The sequence below is a fragment of the Solea senegalensis genome, linkage group LG11, assembly GCF_019176455.1.
Source record: "Solea senegalensis isolate Sse05_10M linkage group LG11, IFAPA_SoseM_1, whole genome shotgun sequence".
NCBI lineage: Eukaryota > Metazoa > Chordata > Actinopteri > Pleuronectiformes > Soleidae > Solea > Solea senegalensis.
The window spans coordinates 2,171,013-2,194,815 of NC_058031.1; the positions used below are offsets into that span (position 1 = coordinate 2,171,013).

General features: G+C 38.1%; 1 protein-coding gene across 4 annotated transcripts; it reads right to left on the reverse strand.

Moving 5' to 3' along the window:
- Positions 1–277: 277 nt before the first annotated feature.
- Positions 278–23,768, reverse strand: foxp3b (forkhead box P3b). 4 transcript variants are annotated; one of them, XM_044037172.1, is made up of 16 exons: positions 23,438–23,768; positions 22,939–23,023; positions 20,317–20,437; positions 19,790–19,896; positions 15,619–15,686; positions 7,991–8,160; positions 7,382–7,472; positions 7,127–7,289; positions 6,181–6,273; positions 5,832–5,919; positions 5,670–5,744; positions 4,719–4,872; positions 2,642–2,718; positions 1,388–1,489; positions 925–1,046; positions 278–523 (listed from the first exon to the last, which is right to left on the reverse strand). In XM_044037172.1, the coding sequence occupies exons 6-16, from the start codon at positions 8,156–8,158 to the stop codon at positions 463–465; spliced, it is 1,194 nt and encodes a 397-aa protein (XP_043893107.1). In that variant the 5' UTR covers positions 8,159–8,160; positions 15,619–15,686; positions 19,790–19,896; positions 20,317–20,437; positions 22,939–23,023; positions 23,438–23,768; the 3' UTR covers positions 278–462. The 4 variants fall into 4 exon arrangements, with proteins under 4 accessions (XP_043893107.1, XP_043893106.1, XP_043893108.1 ...); XM_044037171.1 differs by lacking the exon at positions 23,438–23,768 and having other exon boundaries at positions 22,939–23,168; XM_044037173.1 differs by lacking the exons at positions 19,790–19,896; positions 20,317–20,437; positions 22,939–23,023; positions 23,438–23,768 and adding an exon at positions 15,871–15,932.
- Between the last annotated feature and the right edge of the window lie 35 nt (positions 23,769–23,803).

The window sequence follows — 23,803 nt, forward strand, 5'->3', positions numbered from 1 at the left end:
TTGAGGAAACAAGGGTGATGATAATCACTTCCTGATTATGAGTGTGGTTACCATGATGGTTTTTACATCCTCTCCATAAAATAACAACACACTGTAGAGTTAAAACATAACAGGATGTCTCCTCAACAGCAATTGCTACATTTGATTTCAACCTGGTTTCAAACTGTGCTCCACTGCTTAGTAACTATTGCTATTATTACTCTACTACAACCTTGACCCTCCACTTCTGGGGAAGGTTTGGCTTCAAGTACTGGTTGATGAATGGGTGAAATCAGGACAAAATTGTATTCATTTTATTTCGGTTGAATTAAAAATCAGTGCGTACAAATAAAAGAATTCTTCATGTAGCAAAAAAAAAGGAAAAGAAAAGAAATACAACCACATGTAACATTTTTTAAACAACAAAATCAAAACATCAAAATCATCATCACTTCAGCTGCACAGTTCTGTCCATGCTGGTGTTCATGCGTCCTCTGGACAATAATACTGTGAGTAGGATGTGAGCCACTTGACAGGACAGTCCCTGGAAACACACATATTTAGTGTGACAAACACACAGGTTTTCACAGTTATTTATTCCTCTTAAGAAACTGCTTTAACTTCCAAAGACAACGTTTACCTCACCACAATCCAAATCTTAGCCCTAAACTTAAAACCAGTTCCTCAGAAATTAGGTACTGCCTCATTAGGACCAGGTTTTGGGCTCCATGAGGACAACTGGTCCTCACATGGTCAGTGTTTATGCCAGAAAATGTATTAAAGAAGAAACAAATCCAAGTAGAGATAGTGCACTCCATAGCCCCATACCCCAACCTTAACTACCACAAATAAATGCCTAACCCTACATACATATCTGCACATTCACAGCAGCACTGAGACACATATGGTTCCACACTTGTTTATGTATGTGAGGATGTTCAGTACCTGTGATACTTCTGTCCTTTCCTCCTCTGGTATTCTGTTTCATCCACCGTCCACACAGCTCCCTTCCCTCCCTCCACTCGTACAAAACACTTGTGTAGACTGAGGTTGTGACGCACTGCATTCTGGAGAGAGAGAGACGAAGATAATGTTTAACTGACGTTATGAATCAAATGAAGAAGAAGGAGCTTCATTTTTCTCACTAAATGAATGATGAATTTGTAGCCACTGTTGCCATGGTGACACCGGCGGCTTAGATGAGCTTGCCTGGACCAAAGTTTTTCAAGAAATTTCATTTACACATGAAGTCCAGATTGAAAAATACTGAAATTCCACTTTAAGCTCACCAACATGAACACGATGCAAAACCAGACGTCTAATATAAGTGAATACAATGCATGTGATACAGTGTATGTCATGTAAATGATTTCTCTTGTATTATAATAACAAATAAAGAGGTTCAAACCTTCCAGGTGGCAGTGTTGTGTCTGAAGTAGCAGAACATGGTGGTAAACCAGTTGTAAATATCATTAAGCGTGCGCTGTTTTTCTGGAGACTCCACAATCGACTGCACAAACAAACATACAAACAAACAAGTTGGTGACAGATAATTGTATCCTGTTTATTGATAAGATGGACGTCATTAATCCAGTAATTTCTGTCAAACATGGATATAGCACACACACACTGGATATATGTTAAAGGGACAGTTCAGGTCTTTAGAAGTGTGGTTGTATGATGTTTTGCACTGACTTCACCAACCGTGCTGCCAGTCGACAAAAACCAGCCTGAGACATGGATGCCGTGGGGACATGTCGCTGTCACTTTCTTAACAGTTACTGACTATGGTGACATTGTTGACCACTACCAGCTCTCTACAGATGCTGGACGCCGTCTACCACGGAGCACAAAGTTTCATACCCCGCTGTAAACACCTCACCCACCACTGCACGCTGTATTCTCCGGTCATTTGCATTGGTACATCTTCATCTACAAATCAATCCTTGGACTGCTGCCCTCATATATCTCTTTCAACATGTCACGCAGACAGTGCAGTCAGAGGCTGTGCTCCCGGGCTTGGCAAAATGACATTTTCTTACTCTGCTCCTTCAACCTGGACCAACCTTTACAACTGGATCTGAAGTTGTCCAGTTTGATTCCGTTGGGACACTTCAAACGAACTTTAAGGGCATTTGAAAAATCTCTGGAAACGTGTTCCTGTTCTTAGCATTTTAATCTTCCCCCGCTTGGCACTTAATTTTGCTGTACTTCGGCGTTCCTGTAGTCTGTCCATAACTAATTATTGTTTGATATATTGTACGTTTGTCTGAAACAGGTCTCTCTTGAGAATGAGACCGGTGAAATAAAAAAACAAAAAACAGATGGTTCACCAAATAAAAATCTATGCGTACTTAATTTTATGATATTTTAAGCAAATATCTGTGCATTTTCTTACTGTTTTCTCACAGGAAAACACACTTTTGTTATTGGAGAAAAGCTGTTATTCCCTGTGTACCTGCTGACAGTCATGTTTTCAGAGAGAATGATTGTCTTTGTTTTTGTCCAGCTGGTTCAGAAGGATTGGAGAAGTCAGTACTGGGTGCAAAAAAATCCTGAGCTACCACTTTAAAGATTGAGCCATGAAAACTCCTTCAGCATCACTGTTACATACTTTTTTACTGTGAAAACAACAACAACAACAACAATGACAGAAACTCACCCATCGTATCAAGTAGGCGTAAGTGTACGGCGGCCTGATGTTTTTGTGTTTGTAAAATTCAATACTGGGGACCACATCTGCACAACAACAACAACAAGAGTGAAGTGTCATTACGACAGACAAACACACAATGTTCTGTATTTACAGTATGTTGTCCACTGCAGTTGACGACTTGGAGCAATAATTCAAAAACATTCACACGTTCACTCTCACACAGTCATACGACAGCTGTGGCTCAGGAGGTAGAGCATGTTGACAGCACTGCATATTGATGCTATGGAAAAAAAACTTGAATAACTGTTGACGTTGATGATATTGTGATGAGGGTGTAATAAGGTGTTGGATGGAACAGAACTTATAACTGTCGTGTCACACTGCCTAATTAGTAAATACTTAAGATTAGAGACTTTCCCCTTTGATTTAAACATGTTTACTTTTTATACAAGTTATTTTCCGTATTAATTTGACCTCATATTTGGTGTCTATGCATTATACACATTAGCTGACCTATTTCATAATCGCTTAAATCATTCAATTTCAATGACTGAGTTATGATTCCCCACTTCTCTTTTTTGTGATATAAAAATCATCTTCATTTTATCACAAAAATGTAGTCAACTCCAAAAAGTATGATATTGACTAAATGTGACAAAACCTACAATGGTTGTTTGATTTTAGGGCTGAATTTAGAACTGAACAGTAGGTGCTCACTAGGGATGGGATTTGATGACAATTTAGCGATTCTGATTCTATTATCGATATTGCTTATCGATCCGATTCCTTATCGATTCTCATTGGGTGAGGTAATAAGTAGACATTTATTTGTTTGTATTAACTCTCTTTACTATTTCTTTACTTTTTAAGCCCAACTTATTCTTCCCTGCCTCTGTGAACGGAGTAGCTAGAGGTGCACGAGAGTAACTTGCTGCAGCCATCATCATCATCATTTAAACAATGGAGATTATTCGTATCGTAAAAGTTTACACAATGAAATGACGCTCACACATTAACTAGTAGACGGGGCCTGTCCTGCCTGGAGAGTTTAATAACAGATGGCGTCCCGTTGCTGCTTGACTCGTCGCTAAGTAACAGTGTATCAAACACGCGACAGTCCTGCAAATGAATTGCATGCTGTGTGGCCAAATGTTTCTGCATTTTGGACGAAATGGAAACTTTACACGTGTTGCCCGTGGGAATTTGATACACACACACAGGACACAATAACTGGGGTGTTATAGCTTTACTATGGTACAGTCGGCCTGAATCAATAACCCGAAAATCTGAGGGCGGTTATACAGATTTGATATTTGAAAAGAAATAATATTAAAATATAAAACGTCCCAAAATACGGCAGTGGCCGAGGAGACTTTCACCAATCGTCGTTCAACGTGTTTGAGTTTTCCTTACATACCGAAGTTAGCTGCTAACCGTGGTTGAAACTTACCATGTTCGTTCATGTTTCATTGTTCGGTCGATTATCAAGCAGGTAAGTTCCAGTGTACAATATGTTCCACCATGTGTGCGTGTGTGGGTAACAGAGTGTCCGTTACCCACTTCCAGCAGAAGGAAACAACCCAGAATGCACTTCGCGGTAAAACCTAACAGGGCTCAATGCTGCCACCCTGTGACCAAAAAGTGTCTGTGTTCATTTCTGTGCTTTACAAAAAGATTACATAGAAAAAGAGAACACAATAAAGCAAAGAACACATTAAAATCTTACACTGCAGCGTACAATAACATGTGGGTTTAATTACCGTGCACCACACTAACCACACTTCAGAGCGCTTCTGCCTCGGTACCATGAATGCTGTGTTCTGAACCAAAACAACGCAGCGCGTGTGTGACGTCATGAAGCATTTGCAACGAGCGGAAGCGATAAGCGGAATCGTTAAGCAGGCATACTAAGGGTTCCGAGGAATCGATTGACTGCGCACCGGTTCTGAAGAAGACCCGGTTCTCGATTCCCATCCCCAGTGCTCACACAGTGTGAAGCTCAGAAATGTTTTTTTTTTATTATTGTTCCTGTAACATTTGGTGAATGAGAAACTGTCACAGAAGTGTTATTTTTTTTTTTTACCTGTCAGGAGGTTGGCAGAAGCAGCAGTAGCTCTGTAGCCATGTTGGGACAGTTCCTCCAGCTGTTTCATGCACCACCGTTGTACTTGGTCTCTGTCTGCCACCTGAGGCTGTGGCAGGAACAGAGGGAGGCTGTACGGCCACTCAGAGGCTGCCTTTTGCATGAGGAACGTGATTTAAAGAGCAATCATAAACAAAGTTCAAAACTATTTATATTCTAGGGTTGTTTTCTGGCATTGTAAGAGGTTCTGACACATAGTCAGTGTGTTATATACAGTTAAACAGAAGAGAACAGTCTCATCTGATGAAGTGTATTCATGTTTGCCACTTCAACTTGTCATTAATGACCTTTTCCAACAAGTTTGTGTCGCTTTGTAACCCGTTCCCTCACCCGCACCAAAGTCCATAGAAAAAAACAGCGATTTAATTTCATAGAAAACATGAGTTGTTGATCCACTGCTGCCTCCAGCAGTGAGTTCAAATGTGTTACTTTTTGAATTTGACGTTTGAAATACTTGGCTTGGGTTTACCTTCATAAGAGAAACTTGCTAAATGAGACAGCAATTGACCAGAAACTCCTGTGTCTCTGCAAGCTAGAAATGCAAATTTTCTCAATGGAATTTGGTGCATGAGAATGAGTGGTCTACAAGGTGACAAAAATGTAAGTGTTCGGTCAGAAAATACATTCTAACAGTGTGATAAAACAGCAACTGTGTTCCTAAAGCAGCATACATTTAAGCTGCGTAGGTTTTTTTAGGTGAGGCTTTTGTTTGACGGAGCGTGTGGCTGCCTCTGTGCTCGCTGTTTGCTGCGTGCAGATCTCAGGCTGCTGCATGTGAGTCACTGACTTTTCACCTCATACAACTGAACAATTTCTTTAAGATGCTCTCAGAAAATCATTTTATCGGCAGATGGAGGTGAAAGAAAGAAAGTGAGTCAGAATTGAACATACCAGATCAGTGTACTTGTGTTCAGAGAGGTGCAGATGAAGTTGCATCGCAAGGAGTTTCTGTTTTTCCAGAATGAGCTGAAAATAAAACAGAGTCAAATTTACCTTCATTTGGCTAAAATAACAGATCACACAATTTAAGACTGGTGTCTTTCTACATCTCACCTGACTCTCCATGTACTGGACTATATCCTGCTGGACCCTCCACTGAGCAACACTTCTGTCACCATGACTGTGTTCAGAATGGAGATGCCTACAAGACAAGATATGATGAAGTTGAGACAATATCTGGAAATACACTTGTATTCTAGGAAACATAACATCAGAGAGAACCATTGCGATAAAGTATGCAGCATACAAATAATGTTATATAATTTTCTTAAACAAAAAAATTACCTACATGTAAAGTTACATACTGTACATTTAATCATTCCCAGGATGTCAAAACCTTTATTTTCTTGAGGTGAAAAACAACCATTTCAAAAAATGTCACTACACTTCAGTGACCACTCACTTTAAGAAGCTCTGGAAATCTTTAGAGACTGCGTCACAGCCCGGCCAGCGGCAGAAGCCACTCACAAACAGAGCACTGCTTCCCTCAGAGACACTGGAAGAAAAAGATATAATATGACACCACTGTCAGACTTAAATTCATTAAAGAACAATACAGGCTTTTTTTCTGGTGTGGTTGTGTAAGGTGCTGACACATAGACTGACTACACCTAGAACCTGCGTGAGACAGACAGACACACAAGAAAAGCAGATTTTACGTCTTGGCAAGTTCAGTTCAGTCCAGTTGACTTTATTTATACCCTTATACCGTAGGGTTTGTTTGCAGTGTTTCACACAGACATAGACAATTGAGACAAAACTGCACAAGACATGGGGGTGGATAAATACAAAGGATTGAAAAGAGAATAAAAGAAGATAGAAAAAGATAAAAGACCACAAAGAAACCAGCAGAGTGCATCAATAAAAGACCTGTTTAGGTTGTCTTATTTAAAGGGATTATTGCTGCAGGGATGAAGCTGTACCTGTAGCACTTTAGGACTTTAACTCTCCGACCAGAAGGAGAATAAGGGGTGAGAGTCATCATTACTCATGTTGTAAAGTTCCCTCACCTCCCCCATTTCCTCCAAGAATGTGGGAAAACCTGTATAGCCTTCATTTCGCATCAAAACTCAAAAGATGTTTTAGTTTGTCCATAATGTAAAAACATGGTGGTCCAAAATGGAGGCCTCCCTGGAACTGACCCAGTGCCTGATATAAAAATGAAACATGGACACAACAAATTTGTCGTGGTCCTTTCTGTGTGGAGTTCTCTCCCACTCTTCAAAAACATAACCCAAACACATTTAACTGGACACTCTAACTGAAAGTAGGTGTGAGTGTGAGAGTGAATTTGACTTTTTGCTCAGTGTAAATTATCATTCAACACGACGTGAAAATGCAAAAGTCACCCATCATGAAGCCTGGCCTCGATGGAACTCTGACTTGGACCATCTGTCCTCAGAGGCAGCAGGTGATGACTTTGTCTGACTAAAGGGCCCATCTGTGGTGAAGAGGACAGGGAAGGACGGCCTGTGTCCTCCTCTTTCTCACCAACAGAGGTGGCAGCATTTTCTAGACACAACAGAGGAAGAAAAAACAAACTTAGGCTTTTGTCCTAGTTTGGTTAAAACGTCTAAAATGATGACATGGTGACGAGGACGTACCGTGTTGTCGTCTGGAAGCCATTTGGAAAACGTGGCGCAGCACTGACGGTCTCTGCTGCTTCTGTCTGATGCCTTCACCACCACTCCAGCACTGAGTGGGAACGAAACAATGTCATTATTAATATTTACGACACTGATAACACGACAGAAAGGTACCACTTAACAACTGAGACTAATACATTATCTATAGGTTACCAAACTTAAGAGTGCCTTAAGTTTCTGAGGTCCAAACCCAAACCTTGAATCACGATCAATAATTCCGATATATATTATTGTTTTCATGTGACCATGGGGATACAAAAATTCAGTGCAGATTAATAATCCGTCCACTTGACTTCATTTCTGAACTTGCATATCTTTAAACACATGCATGTGGTTATTGCAGCTGAGCTCTGTGTCATATTTTTCATTTTTAAGAATAATGAAATCTCATGAGTACATTACACTTCCCCTAAAACACTTGAAAATGATAAAAAATATTGGCAAGACCTGACATGAACAGGGGCCCAGATGGCTGTGAGGATTTAATCTGTGTGTTTTGGAGAATTCTGGGGTGTTTTTGTTTGTTTGTTCCAGCAGAGTTGTCTGATGTTGTTGGCTGAGTCATACCTGACTTCCTGAGGCAGGTGTTGATTCTACACTCCTGGTCTGAGGAGGAGGAAGAGGAGGAGGAGAGGAAAGAGGAGGAAGTGACTCCTCAGGTTGTTTGATCTTGTCCTGCGGTGGTTGAACTTGGGGCTGTCCACATCTCACTCTCTGACTGGATGTCTCTGGCATCTCTGCAGTGACAGAAGAGACAGTGATATTTATTCTCGATAGAGAACGTAAGGTTGTTTCAACTAGTGGTTATTTTCACAATTACTTAATCTGTCGATTATTTCCTTGATTAACTGATTATTTGTTTGGGCCATAAAATGTTTCCCATACCTCTGAAATGTCTCGTTTTGACCACAAACCACAATGATTCAGTTGTAATGCATTAATAACTGCAACAACAACATGGTTGGAAAACACATAAAGTGACTAATTTACTGTTAAAAGCTTTAATAAAAAATAACTACTGCACACAACCGATACATTTGCGTTTATATTAAGAGAAATATGTCCATTAATGTGTATGCATACATAGTTTATACATGTACACTTCATTTGAAATATTAAATTAATTTGAATCAATTCAGCAATACAGGTTTTTACTTTAGGCTCCTGACTGGAGCATTAGCTGGAAACTGTAGTTATACACAACAATTACAAATTGTTGAAAATTTCATTGCAGCCGTGTTGGTGTTTTAGTCTTCGAAAACATTAAATGTGATGGTTTTCCTGTTCCAAAAGCTGTGGTTGTTCATCAGCAGGTGCGCGCACACACACACACACACATTCTTGAATACCTGTCTTAGTGAGGACATAATGCATTGCCTAGCCCCTTATCGTAAACTTAACCATCACAACTAAATGTCTATCTCTAACCCTTAACCTAAACTTAACCAACCCTAACCCTTAAAAAGGACCAGCCAAGATGTCCCCACAAGGTCAAAATGTCCTCACAAAATAGGCTTCTCACCCTAGTAGACTCACGTTAACATACACACACACACACACACCGGTTTGCACTGCTAATTCTTCCATTCATTTGGACATCCTACACAAAGCATTATCACTAACCTTAACCATAACCAGTTAACGCCTAACCCTAACAATTCAAATAATTCCTAAACTTGACTAGCCCATCAGAAATGAGGTTCTGTTTCTATAGGACCAGGTTTTGGTCTCCATGAGGACTACTGGTCCTGACAAAGTCAGTGTTTATGTGGCAGAGAAGGCTGTAACAAAACACGTGCGAGTGCGTAAACACACATGCACACAGTGTGCAGTGTGCATGATGAAATGCGTCACCTGTAACCACTGGGACTTGTGTTTGTAGAAGATGCCTGCAGATCAGATGTTATCTTTCCTGGTGAGTGTTGTTTCACTTTGTGAAGTTCAGCTGTGTCTGAGCTGCTCAAAGCTGCTCAAAGCTGCTCATTTCTTCATTCTTACATTAAAGTGACATCAGAGCTTTGGACGATCAAACACCCTCGCACTTTGTTCACAGAGAAGTTTGTGATTTTGTTCTTCACAAAGAAAAACAACAAACAAACATGATGTTCATGTCCTTGAAAAAGTTTGTTTACTGATAAAACGAACATAATGCTAAGACCGCAAACGACAATAATCTGATTATGCTATTTTGTTGTAAAATTGACTGATGGCCTTTTTCTTTAATAATTTAAAGGGATATTTGTAGTAGTGGTGTAAGCGCACTCTACGCCTAGAACAAGCATGAGACAGACAGACATGCTTTTAGTGACAACACAGGTGCCAGCAGGCATCAGGAAAAACAGATTCTTGCTACTTAAAGTGGAACTAAACCCCTAAACCACTTTTTTAAAAAGTAAACCAGTGTATATCTGTATCTAGTAATGTTATTTGTTGTTAAAAATCTGTGCATCTACTGCCTCTCTCTGGTCAAACACCAGCCACTGCGTTCAAATTTTGCCATTGGTTGTTTTAGACCTTGCTTGCATCACTGGTACACCCTTACATCACTATCTTGTCCAATCAGTGTGAGGCTCTTTGTCCCAGACTCCTCCCCCTTTTTGTAAATGCAGGCACAGTTAGAGTTTAAGTAGAGCTGTCTCTAATTACACCAGACTCCTCCGTTAAATATTGAGATTTTAGGCATTTCTTTTCTAAATATTGGAGCACGTTTTCTACAGTTATCTACAGTTTGGCATTGTTCGGTTTGATTCTTGAGTCGGATGTCGCGCTCCTTACTCTTCCTGTGACGACACTCTCTGACCAATCGGTGGCTGGCAGTCTGTCGACATCACATTTTAGTAATGACTCACATGGAACCTCTCCACAGCAGGTACTAAAAATAGCACCAGATATGAGGTAGTGTCACTGATGGAAAAGCAGAAACATCAGTTGAGCTGAACATGCTAAAACTGTATAGAGGAAAAAGGAGCCAATCCCAGATGGGGTACACCCTGGAGAGAATATCAGAGTTTTGGAATGTGACAGGAAACTGGAGAACCCACATTATTTTCAAAGGAGATGTCAAAGAAGTAGAACAAACTGGCCTTCGTTGACTGTCTATCTGTCGATTTTAGCTCATCCATCCATCCATTATCTACCGCTTTATCCTCCACCGGAGGGTTGCAGGGGGTTTGGTGCCAATCTCAGCAGACTAATGGCGTAGTTCCACCGGCACTACTATTCAACATTCACTCTCACACACACACACACACACCAATCACCAAATCACCATATTACATGTTTTTTGGACTGTGGGAGGAAGCCGGAGAACCCGGAGAAAACACACACACACACACACAGGGAGAACATGCAAACTCCATGCAGAAAAGCCCTTGTTCCAACCAGGGCTAGAACCCCGGTCTTCTTGCTGATTTTACCTGCTACCTTAGCTGAACAGTTATCTAAATTTAAACTTTCTACTAATGAGAAAAGCAGTCATCTATCCTGTGCTGTGTCTTTGGCTTTGTCTTTTCCCACGCTACAGAAGCATGATGTTTAATCTTGTTTAGTCATGATGGTATGAAAAATCTCAGCGTTACATTATCTGTGAAGTAGGTGATAGTGAGTGCCATCATGTGCAGTGTGTAAATAAGGTTTCGTGTGAAGTGCATGGGCGCCCCTTTCCTAGCTATCTCACTGTCACATCAGAGATTTCTTTAAAGTTGAGTAGGGAAGCGACGTGCATCTAACCAAACAGCCTGATACCATATTTGTTCTGCAAATGCACACCCACAGACACAGGAATTGAGTAAAAAGTGAGAGCGCCAGAATATGTGTGGCTTCTCACCATCATCTCTCATTCTGGTTTTCCTTATTTACTCTGTCTCAACAATCAAAGTGTCTCTCTGTGTATGTGTGTGTTGTGAGTGATTTGAAGCGATGTTCGATATTTGGTATTCCTCTGAGTCAACATCTTTCGGCAACAAATGGGTTTGAAGTGTTTCCTGTTTGGAAATTGTAATCAGCCACATTACAGTCTGGAAAGTTGCAGATATTGGCCTCATATTGGTACTACGGCGTGTGTGGGTTTATTATTCACATACTCCTATATCTCATATGTCATCCATATTCAACCTTCTCAAAGTCTGAAATTACTGAGTAGGAGACGTCTGTTTTTAGATCTTTGATCTAAAATTAATCAGGGGTTAATCATTCAAGAGTGTGTGTGGGTATGTGTGTGTGTGAGAGAGTGTGTGTACCTGTATTTGTCACCTCTTTAGGACCTTTTCTAGCATAAACACTGACCTTGTCAAGACCAGCAATCCATATGGAGACCAAAACCTGGTCCTAATGAGGAATTTTTTGAGGAACTAAGACTAAGCTTTGAATTGTGGTTAAGGTTAAGGTTATAGTTAAGGTCAAGGCTTTGTTTAGGCTGTCCAAATGAATGGAAGTCGATGTGAGAGAGAAATAGCTGCGCAAATGAGAAGAGCTGTGCAAACATGTGTATGTGTGTGTGTCTGTGTGTGTGTGCGTCTGAATGTGTATGTATGTCTTTGTGAGGACCAAAGAAAGGAAGGAAACCCTAACCCATTTTGGCTGGTCCTCACAACTTTAAAGGTATTTTTTGGGTTAAGACCTGGTTTTAGGTTAGAATTAGGTTAAGGGTTAGGGTTAGGCTTTTAGTTCTGATGGGGTAAGAGATTAAAGGTGTGTGTGTATATACAGTTCCATTATTGTCTGCTCCATTATTGTAAATATCAGTTCTCAATAAACACACAAGTAAACCTAATAACTTATTTCATCCTAATTTTGCTGCAGCACACAGGGGAGGTTTCTTTGAGCGACATAAAACAGGTTCTCCAGAGTGAACCCTGACAACGTCACACACCGTATCATATTCTGAAGAGAGGCTGAGGAGGGCAACAGTGGAGGTGGGATGTGAGCAAAGAGTACAGTGGTCTACTGACAGATATCACTTTATCCTTGTTGTGTCTTATAACATCTAACCTTTCTCACTGATGCAGCCTGATAGAAACGTGGGCTGGTTCACTGCTAAGTTCTACTGCCAACTGATACGATGGAAGAATACACAGGTACTTGATAATAGGGACTAACTGTTTTTCATTTATTTATTATGATTTAATCTTCAAGACATTTTTCTGTTATATATTTTTATTTATTTATTTATTTATTTCTGATTTGTGTCTTTAATTATTTAAAAGATTTGTTTATTTTAGTTATAATTACTTAGATTTTCACCTTATGGTGCATTGTATGTGTTGACTTTTGTGTGTTTGTGTGTTTTAGGATGTTGTTCAAAGCTAATTTTGAGGCATTGGAGTAGTGAAGTTAACATGAAAGAACAAGATTATCACATCATTAGAAAGAAATATAACGATTAATCCCACTATTGACATTACGATTGTTTTCTTTTATTTTTTTTACTGGAAAGAGTTAAAATATCAGTATTTATTGAGTTTTTGATGTGTTTTAAACCTGCACAAATGCCTTGGTATGGTTACACACACACATTCAGAGTTATTTACAAATCATTGTGTGCATGGCTCAATCTTATATTTGACTTTACTTTTAGATAATGTGACACACAGTTGTGACCATGTTGTGTCTATTTATTACTCCATAGTCATGACCATGGCAGTTCAATTTTAACTCTAATTGCACACATGGGGAAAATGGGTTAATCGCACATTTGATGAGGAATTAACACTTTCATCATGTGTGAAATTTTATAACCTTTTCATCGTTAAAGTCATCATTTATGATAATGCCCATGTTCCCAATCATTTTCATGTAGTTAAGACACAAGGTGTGTGGTTTCAAATGAGGCCGTTGAATGAGCTATTTAAAAATGTAGTGAAGAAAAAGTAAGACAAATACTATGTTTTTGTCAATTGTTTCAGAGCTAAAGGTGAATGTTTGGACTGCTGTCTTCCTCTGAAGCCTCATTTCCTGATTCCATAGCTGTTACTCTCATAGTGAACAGCTATTTGAGGTATTAAACAGCTTCTGTCAGACAAGTAAAGATGATCTGCAGGAAGACACGTGGACACATCTGGATCAAAGCTCCTCTGTTCTCGCTTTGAATCTCGTTGAACCCAACGGTGTTTGGGACAAATGAGTCACCTTTATAAATAGAAGCTTGCATGCGTGTGTGTGTAATGTATACACACAGTCTTAGACAACATTTTCCATTTCACATGAACACCTGCTTTTACTCATGCCTCTTATCACCTTTTGTCATTTAAGTTTGGCAGCGTGATTCTTGAAATGACACATGTATTGTACAATTTTGACTTTTAGAGACTGTCTCAAATGTTAACCGTATTTAAACTGTGACTCAAATTAAAAAACAAAACAAAACAAAACTGAAGAGTTAAACTATACTTTTGTACTTTTGCCAAAGCTATTGTAAGTCTAGTGTTCAAGTATATTTTGCCTTCATCGCTGTCAAATCGTAAATCTGAAACAATACAATTGGAAAAAAAAGGCTTGCAATTTAAATTATTTTATTTCTAACTGTACGATCTTCCAAACTACCAAATTCTAATTTTTGCAAAAGGATGTAATATAATCACTTTAAATCGCAGTGACGTTTGAACTGACCTTTGACGTCATTCAAAAATGCAATTACCACATACACGTCACAATTAGACAAAACGTTGCATTAGTGTGTTTGGTTTTGTCCTGGAAACGCATTCACAATACAGCAAGTACATGCAGATGTTACATATTTTATACTTATTTTGCGACCTATTTTACCTATACCTACCTATTATTTTATTAAAATAGGTAGACATGACAGATAGACATATGGAACAAAATAAATATTTTGTATAGGTGACTTGAGGTCTCTATTAAAAGCTGATACATGACTGAAGTGTTAGCACAGGTGCAGCTTGAGTGAGACTAGCCATTTTGATCATCACAGAAAATGACAGTGTTAGGGTTAACCCATTTATCTTCCTCAGTTTAGGGGTTCATGCACTCACACCGTCGTCCTGACTGACACGAATTGAACAGAGCCATCGTCATTAACGTGATCAGTTACACCTCACAAAATGGCCGCTGTGCAAATGAGCCATTTGTCTTGTATTTAGAATAATATTTGATTGACAACAGCGTAATAGGGCTTTGAGTTTAGCAGTTTTGTGTCACAATTTTTCAGAATTGTGTGTGAAGAGTTGCAGTTTTGTGTAAAATACTGTAGACACTGCAGTTATTACATGCACACACACACAAACACACAGCATTGTTTTATATCCTCACCAGTCCAGGGAGCAGAAGAGAGGAAGTTCTCAGTATGAAGCACTCCAGGAAAAAAAATCAATTTAGTGAATAGAAATAGTAGGAAATGATGGGAGAACATCTCAAATGCTGACCACATGTGCAGTAGGTAATAATGGACAATGAGAGAAGAATCGTCCACTATCTGTATTCACAGGAGTTCATTATTAAAGGCCATAATTATAACCAGTTATTCGTGAGAAATAGAGTGAGATTAAAGTCAGAAATAAACATTTTCATCGTATATTAATCTTAATCTTGTAATTTCCTCTGAAGCTCCTGCCAACAACCAGCAACCAATGAATTATCATTTCTTCAAGAGACAATCACATTAAAATTAAAAAATATATTTGAGCATATTTGGCATTAAACCACAGACATAATGAAATAGGCTTTACTTGATGACAAGAAAAGCCTATTTTATATATATATATATATATATATATATATATATGTTATGTAGATAAATATGACCATAAAACCTTTCTCAGTATTTTTACTCTCTGTAAAATATATTTATATGTATATATATATACTTTTACCAACACTATTTTTTTAGCATAATGTTCTGAGTAGATCATCTTTATAACTTTAATTTTTTTTCATTTAGTGAAAAAAAATAGTCACAGCTGACATTTAAGTCAAGATTTCTATACAAAAATATGTGACACCACATTTGAATTGATCCAGCAATCCAACAATGTGGATTAGCAGATTAACATCGACAGTGTGCATGACTTTACTCGTGTGTGTGTTTTATACGGTCTGTGCTGCACACACGACTGAACAGCTCCCACTGAACATGGTAATCCTACTCAACATCAAAGGCCTTTCCGTGGTCGTCACTGCAATGATCCCAGTTTACAATTTGAAGTTTTGACAAAAGAGTTAAAATTGGTGTTGCTTACCGTATCTATCACGTGCGAGCACAACCTCAAGCCTGGCCCCGTCTTCCTTCTCTCGGCTGAGGGAAATACTGTGAAATGATTCAGAGGGGGTGTTATTCCAGGAAATATAGTTTCTGACAAGAAAAGTATGAAAGATAGATCTCAGTATGAAATTCCAAAAAGTAGATATTTTTTGTTGGTGTAAACCACATGTGCATTATTCTAGCATGTATATATTTCTGTAAAATATCATTTATATAAATGAAAACTCACCTGATGTCACTCTGAGAGGAGGAGGCCACATTAAAGCTACGATATATATCCACTCAGTATTTATACGCACAACAGGAAACGCAGCAAAGCTAAAGCGCGAGTCCTCAGCAAATCAAAACACAAAGAAAACTGACACAAAAATATTTCTGAACAGGAAAAATAAAAAATATGTTGGCTGGAAAGTCCATGCCGTTTAACGCACAGCCAAAACAACACAAACAAGTTTTGTCTTTGTGTGTTTGTGCAGAATTTTAATGCAGCTTGTTTTCTCCACCTTCACCTTCACACATTTAACCCAGACCGCTCCAAACACGCTGGATTATTTCAGGAATAATGAGCAATACACAGAGCTGTGCAAAAGTCTTAGGTCTTGTTTTCTTGTTTTCACCATATATAATTATTTCTCAATCACTTTAATAAAATTCAGGCAGAAAATACAGGGAATATGCATGCCATTAAAAAAAAACCAGGTAAAAGTGTCCAGTATTAAGTGTGAGCTCCTCTTACACTTGAACAATAGCAGCACTAAGATTCTCCTGAACCTGGAGTAGAAGCTTAATTAATGTTGTTGGTAAAAACCTTTGTTTATCCTTCGATTTCATGCCACTGTCTTACTACTGTACATTTACTTCACTAAATGTTTCTGTTTACTCTGAGTTTACTCCAAATTTACTATGAGTTTACTCCGAGTTTACTTTGACTTTACTCCGAGTTTACTTTGACTTTACTCCAAATTTACTTTGACTTTAAACTTTTTTTATTTGACCTATTTCTTTGTTTACTTTTGACTTTACTCCCTAGTTTACTTTTGACTTTACTCCTAAATTTACTTTGACTTTACTAGCTTACTCTGATTTACTTTGACTTTACTTTGACTTGCTGAGTTTACTTTTACTTTTTAAGTTTTAAATTTACTTTTGACTTTTAGTTTCCAAATTTATTTTGTTTACTCTTCCTATTTACTTTTGACTTTACTGAGTTTACTTTGACTTTACTCCAAATTTATTTTGACTTACTCTGAGTTGTTTACTTTGACTTACTGAGTTTACTAAATTTACTTTGACTTTACTCTGTTTACTTTGACTTTGACTTTACTGAGTTTAACTTTTTTTTTACTTTGACTTTACTCCAAATTTACTTTGACTTTACTCTGAGTTTACTCCAAATTTACTTTGACTTTACTCCAAATTTACTTTGACTTTACTCTGAGTTTACTCCAAATTTACTTTGACTTTACTCGGAGTTTACTTTGACTTTGCTGTAAATGTACTCAGATTTCACATGACATGATTCATCCGCCCAACTCAGGCGGTAATAATCATATCATTCATCATTGAATGTCCTATTATTCTTTACTACATTTAAAATCACTCCCATTTACAGCATACAAAACATACTTTTGCACAACACAAGAAATACCCAATCCCTAGAAGTACATTTTAATGAATGATCAACTCTTCATTTTCATTCAAGTATATTTTTAGACCAGCAATTCGACTTGAATAAAATTTCAGTAAAGTAAATGTACTTTTTAGAAGAAAATGTTTTGTACTATTTTCACCTCTGATTACAGGTGACTGTGAAGCGTTCTCTTGGTATGAAAGCAACGTGCTATGTCAGAAACACTGTTGGAATTACTCAAGAGTCACAAAAAGTGCAGACAGAGAAAACTGAATCCTGTATTACATTACATTACATTACATTACATGTCATTTAGCAGATGCTTTTATTAAAAAAGGGACTTACAATGGAATTGAGTACAATCAGCCAGGGGTGGAGTCGAGCTTGCGACCATGATGTCTTTAACACATAGGGTACAGTTCTTAACCACTGAGCCACTCCACCCCTCCACCCCTGTACATACACTGTGTGTACAGTATCGGAGATTCAAAGTGTGTCACAGGAATGAGGTTATTCTGATATTCGTGTTAGTCACATTGTGTCTTGAGAACTGAGTGGGTTTCATGTTCATGTGAACAGCAAGTTGATGATCTGTATTTATAATCGCACGAATGTGACACACGTGATTCACGTTTTCAGTCGGATTAAAAAAAAAAAAAACGTTACGTTACGTTAAAAACGGAATCATTTTCGCAGCTGAATCACAGAGACCTGCTCTCAGTGGATGTTTTCTTAGATCCTGAAGTCACATGAATCTGAGTGTTTTAGTTTAGCTGGGTCTCTCTGCCCTGGTTGATCACTGAATGCTGACAGTTTTAAGATTGAATTCTTCTTTTAGATTAACATTTTAATATTTTCCGTACATTTAGCGGTATTTCTATTTTGTCTGTCACTTATATTGACGGTTAAATCCTCAATTTGCTTTCCTGATTAAATAAAAGTTTGTAGTTAGTTCTTCAAATGGTCACTCACTGTCACTCTAGAGTCTGTGAAAAGATTCCTCATCGGTTGATTTATCTTCCTGTCCCTTTTTATTTTATTATATTTATATTTACTCTATTTAGTTCATAGATTATTTTCAAATCAAATAATTAATAAGTTATTCTGAGGGAAATACATGAGAGGGGGGTCCCTGGATATACATTTTTCTTGGCTGAGAAAAGAACTTCAAAGTCAAGTCAATTTTGTTTCATTTTGTTTCGACACCTCATGTGTTCGGCTTGAACTGTCACACACGATGGAAACAATAGACAGGTCAGAAAACTCTTCCAGGTCTCACGGTGTTAATTTTGTTTTCGTGTGAATTTCAGTGGGTGATAAAATCTTTTGATGACTCGACTTTCTGATATAACAAGTGCAGTGAGCAGGTGAGAATTCTGTTTCGAGATTCTTGCTGACAAGATTCTGGGACACTTATGTGTGTAACGTGCGTAAAGGATGCTGCACTAGCACTCTGTGTTAGTCAGAATGAAAATCATATTGTCGATATGACAGTAACTCACTCCTTCCCGTGTTGGAAGTGAGGATTACTCAGCTGATTCAACCCACACTGGGGTGAGTGGTTGTTTCATTACAGGTTACATAATACTGTACCACTGCCGAAAGACATTTCGTTGTGAAAAATTGTCAGCTTCCTCTTATACATAAATGCTATAAAAGGTACTTTTTTTTTACAGATTCATGGAAATTAATAGGAATTAGTCATTTTTTTCTTTGTAAAACATTTGATTTCTCATGAAAAATCAGTGGACAATGTTTGAATGATTCATTCATTCGATTCATTTCAAGATTTGTGTTAGTAATATTTTTATTTTTTGACGCCACAATCCATGTCAACCTCCAAGCCTACCACAAAGAATCAATTACGTTACTTTTTCTTAACATGATGTTTTTTTGAGTGGTAAAATGCAGGTATTGTTGATTGGGTTTTTGGATTTGTGCTTGCAGCAGTTAGAAGGGTTGGGACTTTCCCAGCGGGTAGTGTGAGGAATGCAAACAGTGGTGTGTGCATCCAGATTATGTGATTATCTGCTCGTGAACAAACCATTGCTCTGTTCAATTATGTGTATCTGGAATATAAAGAAGTAAACACAGCTGTACTCATAAATGTACTGTAGTAAACATACACAGTATTTCTTCGAATGATATAGCCTGTATGTTTGTTCTACTGTATACCTGGAGCTAGTGATTTGTTTATCTACAGTACCAATACAGTTATTCTATATTATTTGTTTCTGAAGTTCAGCACATGCTCTGTTCAATTATGTGTATCTGGAACATAAAAAAAATAAACACAGCTGTTGTACTCATAAACGTACTGTAGTAAAGCAACTTTACACAGTATTTCTATGAATTATAAACCCCTGTATGTTGGCTCAATACCTGAGCTAGTGATTTATACATCTACTGTACCAATAAAGACAACAGGCAACCAATGCAGCTATTCTATATGCCTTATTTCAACCTAAACTTACTTCATTAGGTCTTATGTGAACCCTGTTGAGTGAGCTCAGCTTACCTTTAAATGTGGGGAGCAATTCCACGAGGTTCCATTTCAAGTGTTTCTTCCTCTCCATCTTTCATTCACACTATGGATTGTTCCACGGTTGTTTATCTCACAAACAACTTTAACAAATAAGAGGAAATTGAAAGCAGTCAGAGAGTTTGACAAACTATATCTGTCAGTATTGCTAGCTTGCCACCTACAGAGCCATGGTTCTCAAACTGTGGTCTTAATCTAATTTCATTGGTGATAATGGTGTTACTTCAAGATATCAAGGTTTTTCTCAGGTGGTACTCAGTATGAAAAGTTTGAGAACCACTGACTTAGAGAAAGGCCAAAGCTAGCCAGTAGTTCCCCCCCACACATCAATTCCACCACACAAGTTTTACAAAATAGTGTGCACTAACTAGCTAAAGCTAACAAGTGGCAGCTAGCTTGAGTGAACTAAGCTAGCCAGCTAACATTACTTTTTAAGTTCATGTTAGAAATAAAGAACTAACTGGTCATAAACCAATATAAAGTTGATATATCTGTAGTCTTACAATTTTTCTCTTCTGTGCTGAGGCAAAGGTTGAATCAGTTGTCGTCTGCATGAAAATGGCTGACTACAGAAAGTGATGAGTCACAAGCTCTAACCCATATTGTTGGGACTGGCGCCTGAGGCTGTGTGGGAAGAAAAAACATTTTTAAGAAATACAGATACATTCATATATCTAAATAGTTTTTATCATAAGTTATTTGGGTTTAGTTCAAGATTGTACAACTGTTCCAAGTTTTTAAAATCCATGAAACTTACTAGTTTGCAGCAAATGCAATGTCTGTTGTTGTATTTTGTTATTTTTTCAATTCACGTTCAGTCTCACCATATTTAGTGCTTCACTTTGAATATGAAATGAAAACTAGGCCACTAGTAACATTAACTATGCCCTCTAATGTTAAAAAACAAAACAGAGTGACACTGGCTTGGAGTTAAAAACACAGCTATAATATAATTAATTAGATTTACATTTCTATCACATTTATCACATTTTTACATTTTCTATTTCAGCACAGGCATATCTTAGGTGGTGGGAGGGGCCCCCCAAATCAAATTAAGCTTAGGGCCAAATAAAGGCTCTGGTTGGGTCACTTTGTTTAATCCAATGTTGGGTCAAACCAAGCCAACCAATGAGTCAGCAGCTCAGGGTTCTTCAGTTTCTAACATATTAGCCCATCTACTTTCAGGTTTGATGTGTTGTGTGTTCAAAGATGACCTTCGGTTGTAACAAATGGTTGAGAATAGTTGGTTTGAGAGACTGTAAACTTTCTGTCCTTTCATACCAGTCTGTCCATTCTCCTCTGACCTCTGGCATCAACAACACATTTTTGCCCCAGAGAAGTGCAGCTCTCTAGATAGATATTTTCTCTTTTTCTGACTATTCTCTGTAAAGCCTAGAGATTCTAGTAGATCAGCAGTTTAAAACCAACCCAAAAACAAACACTTGGATCAGCCCGTCTGTCAGCAACAATCATGCCATGTTGTTTGCATCATGGACCGTTTCATGTAAGACATTATTTTAATGCAACGGCCAGAGGGAGTGGGGGTGATTCTGTGGAATTTTTTTCCATTAAATGTGGTTTTCTTTTTCTTGACAGTGGTAAACTCTTTGCAAAGATGTTTGTTTTTTACTAATTTGTGGGCTTAATTGTTTTGGTATCACGTGTCAAGCGTGTCATGAGGAACAGATGGATGTTACTAAAAAATAATCAGTTTTTTTTCCAAAATAAAACAACTTTAAGAGTCTGATAATCAATGAAATGGAAATAAAATGAATTATTTATTCTTTCCGTGCGGCCCGGTGGTTGGGGACAACTGAACTGAACTACAGCATATGTCAGTAGCTCAAGTAAGCGCACGTGAAGTTTCAGTCGAACAGAGAGAGGTTAATTGTTGTAATTCATATTTTTCTTCTGATTTTGAACCGTGTATCTCCCAACCTCTCCTCTTATGTACACGTCTATGTAATAAGCTTAGTGATACAGTTACTCTGTAGGTGCATTGTTTATGCAAAGGTTATCATCATTTTCCACCTTGACTTTTACAATTGTGACATTTACTATTAGTGACATAAGTCAGTCACACCAATAGTGATAACGTAAGTAACAGAAACAACACTGAGTTTAAATTATATATATATAAAAAAGCTCCACTTTTAATAAGACAGGTATCATTAAAAGACCTGTCTTAGAGGTTACGGTAAAGCGTTTGCTTTTAGATAATAGATACTTTTCAATTATTAATTAATTCACTTTTTCTTTTCTTTTCTTTTTCAATTCCTCAGAAATATTATTTCCTGGTGTCAGTATGATTATTCAGTGTAAACTTGTCATCTCAGTCTTTTTCATTATCAACAACCTCAGCAATAAATGCTGAAGAGGAAGCATTAGCTGCAGTGAGCGGGGGGGAAAGCCCATAATGTGTGACATTCTAACATTCTAGGTGTAAACAGCTCGTTTTGAGGTTGTTTTTTGTGCTGTCAAAGGTCATCTCGCTGCAGAACACCACTGAGGCACAGCGGAAGCTCATGTCCTTTCAAATCTTTTGAAAGTTTTGACATTATTATTGAGTTACCTTTTTTTTGGGGGCTGCCCATGGTCGATGTTCCGTTTTTTTTCCCATCTGCGAGGTGTTTTGCAAACGCTGCAATAGCGAGTCTGTCTGGATATTTTCTAGGTCATATGGTCTTTTTTTATGTATATTTCTCAGGTGAGTCATATATTATAATTTGTAACCCTATTCAGGCAAATTTACAGATCTACACCAAAGTAAAGTTTCAGGACTATTTAAGAATAACCTTGAGCGGTGAAGGCTACTGTAGGAAACTGAGCGGCCTTGGAGGAGGTTTATGCTCTCCGAGTGCTCTCTCTAGTTCATTAAGCGAATTTATCTCCTATACTGAAAATCCAGAACTTGTTTACTTTCTTGTTTTATACTCCCTCATAACTCATTTATTGATATTTAAAATATAACTCATGCTTCTCCAAAGTATTTTAATGTTATTTCTTTACTTATTGTGAACTCTTCACAAACTGTCCATGTGGTATTTCTTCTGCTCCTGACAAAAAAAAACCCTACAGGACTTAATAAAGAAGTGTTAGTTATGAGTCATCTGTAAGCCACTTACAATGATCACTTTTGTGGTCAGACGGTGAAGAACAGTGTCCCTCGTCTTCCTCTGTCCATCTTGGTTGCTTGTCCTGCTGACAAACCTGTGGGAACAATCATAATGAATAAAACTAAATTGTGCTCTGTTTAATTTGGCATAATTCGTTATGGTTAATTTTGTCTCCATTTTATTTTTCTGTACACTTGCAGCTGCTCCCTTTGTTATTATACATGTGTATGTGTGTGTACTTGCATCTGTTACCTCTTTAGGACATTTTGTTCCATTTTGTAAGTCCTGAAGAGACCAAAACCTGCTTCTGATGAACCTGTTGAGTTTGGCTAAGATTTAAATTGTGGTTATCTGGTTATGTGTGTGTGTGTGTGTGTGTGTGTGTTTGCGCACAACATCCTACATTTGCATTATTCAAAGTGACGAACAGCTGTTTATTTTGAGTGTTCAGTCTCCAGCGGAGCAGACAGCTGTTGTGGCAAAAAGCCCACGGCACAAAAAAACACACCTGACTGGCCACGATGAGGGCTGTGATCCAAGCCACAGTGTGAAGTTTGTCATGTCACCGCCGCTGCCCTGTGTCCCAGTGACCTCCATTAACTCCAGCCAAGTGAGCTGCAGACACAGATCTGACAACACTGCATGACTGCTATTAGGATAACACGGAGCCCCGCCGCACCGGCCTTATCAGACGTGAGAAGTGAAAACGCTTGTATTATTTCCTTTGCATCAAGTGTACCACAGTCTATATCTTCACACTGCCTTCACCAGCACTCAGCCTGATTTATCCTTTGACTTTTGTAACTGATAAATAAAAAAACTCAAACTTAAAAGGCTTAAAAAGAATAAAAAAGGAAAGGGAAGTTTTAGTGGT

What these genes read in the sequence shown, in the direction of transcription:
- foxp3b (XM_044037172.1), bottom strand. Translation starts at nt 8,158, where the DNA reads ATGCCAGAGACATCCAGTCAGAGAGTGAGATGTGGACAGCCCCAAGTT. An exon ending in GGCTTCCAGACGACAACACG is followed by an intron (nt 7,290 to 7,381) that starts GTACGTCCTCGT and finishes TGTTGTGTCTAG; the next exon opens with AAAATGCTGCCACCTCTGTT. An exon ending in GATTTCCAGAGCTTCTTAAA is followed by an intron (nt 5,920 to 6,180) that starts GTGAGTGGTCAC and finishes CTTGTCTTGTAG; the next exon opens with GCATCTCCATTCTGAACACA.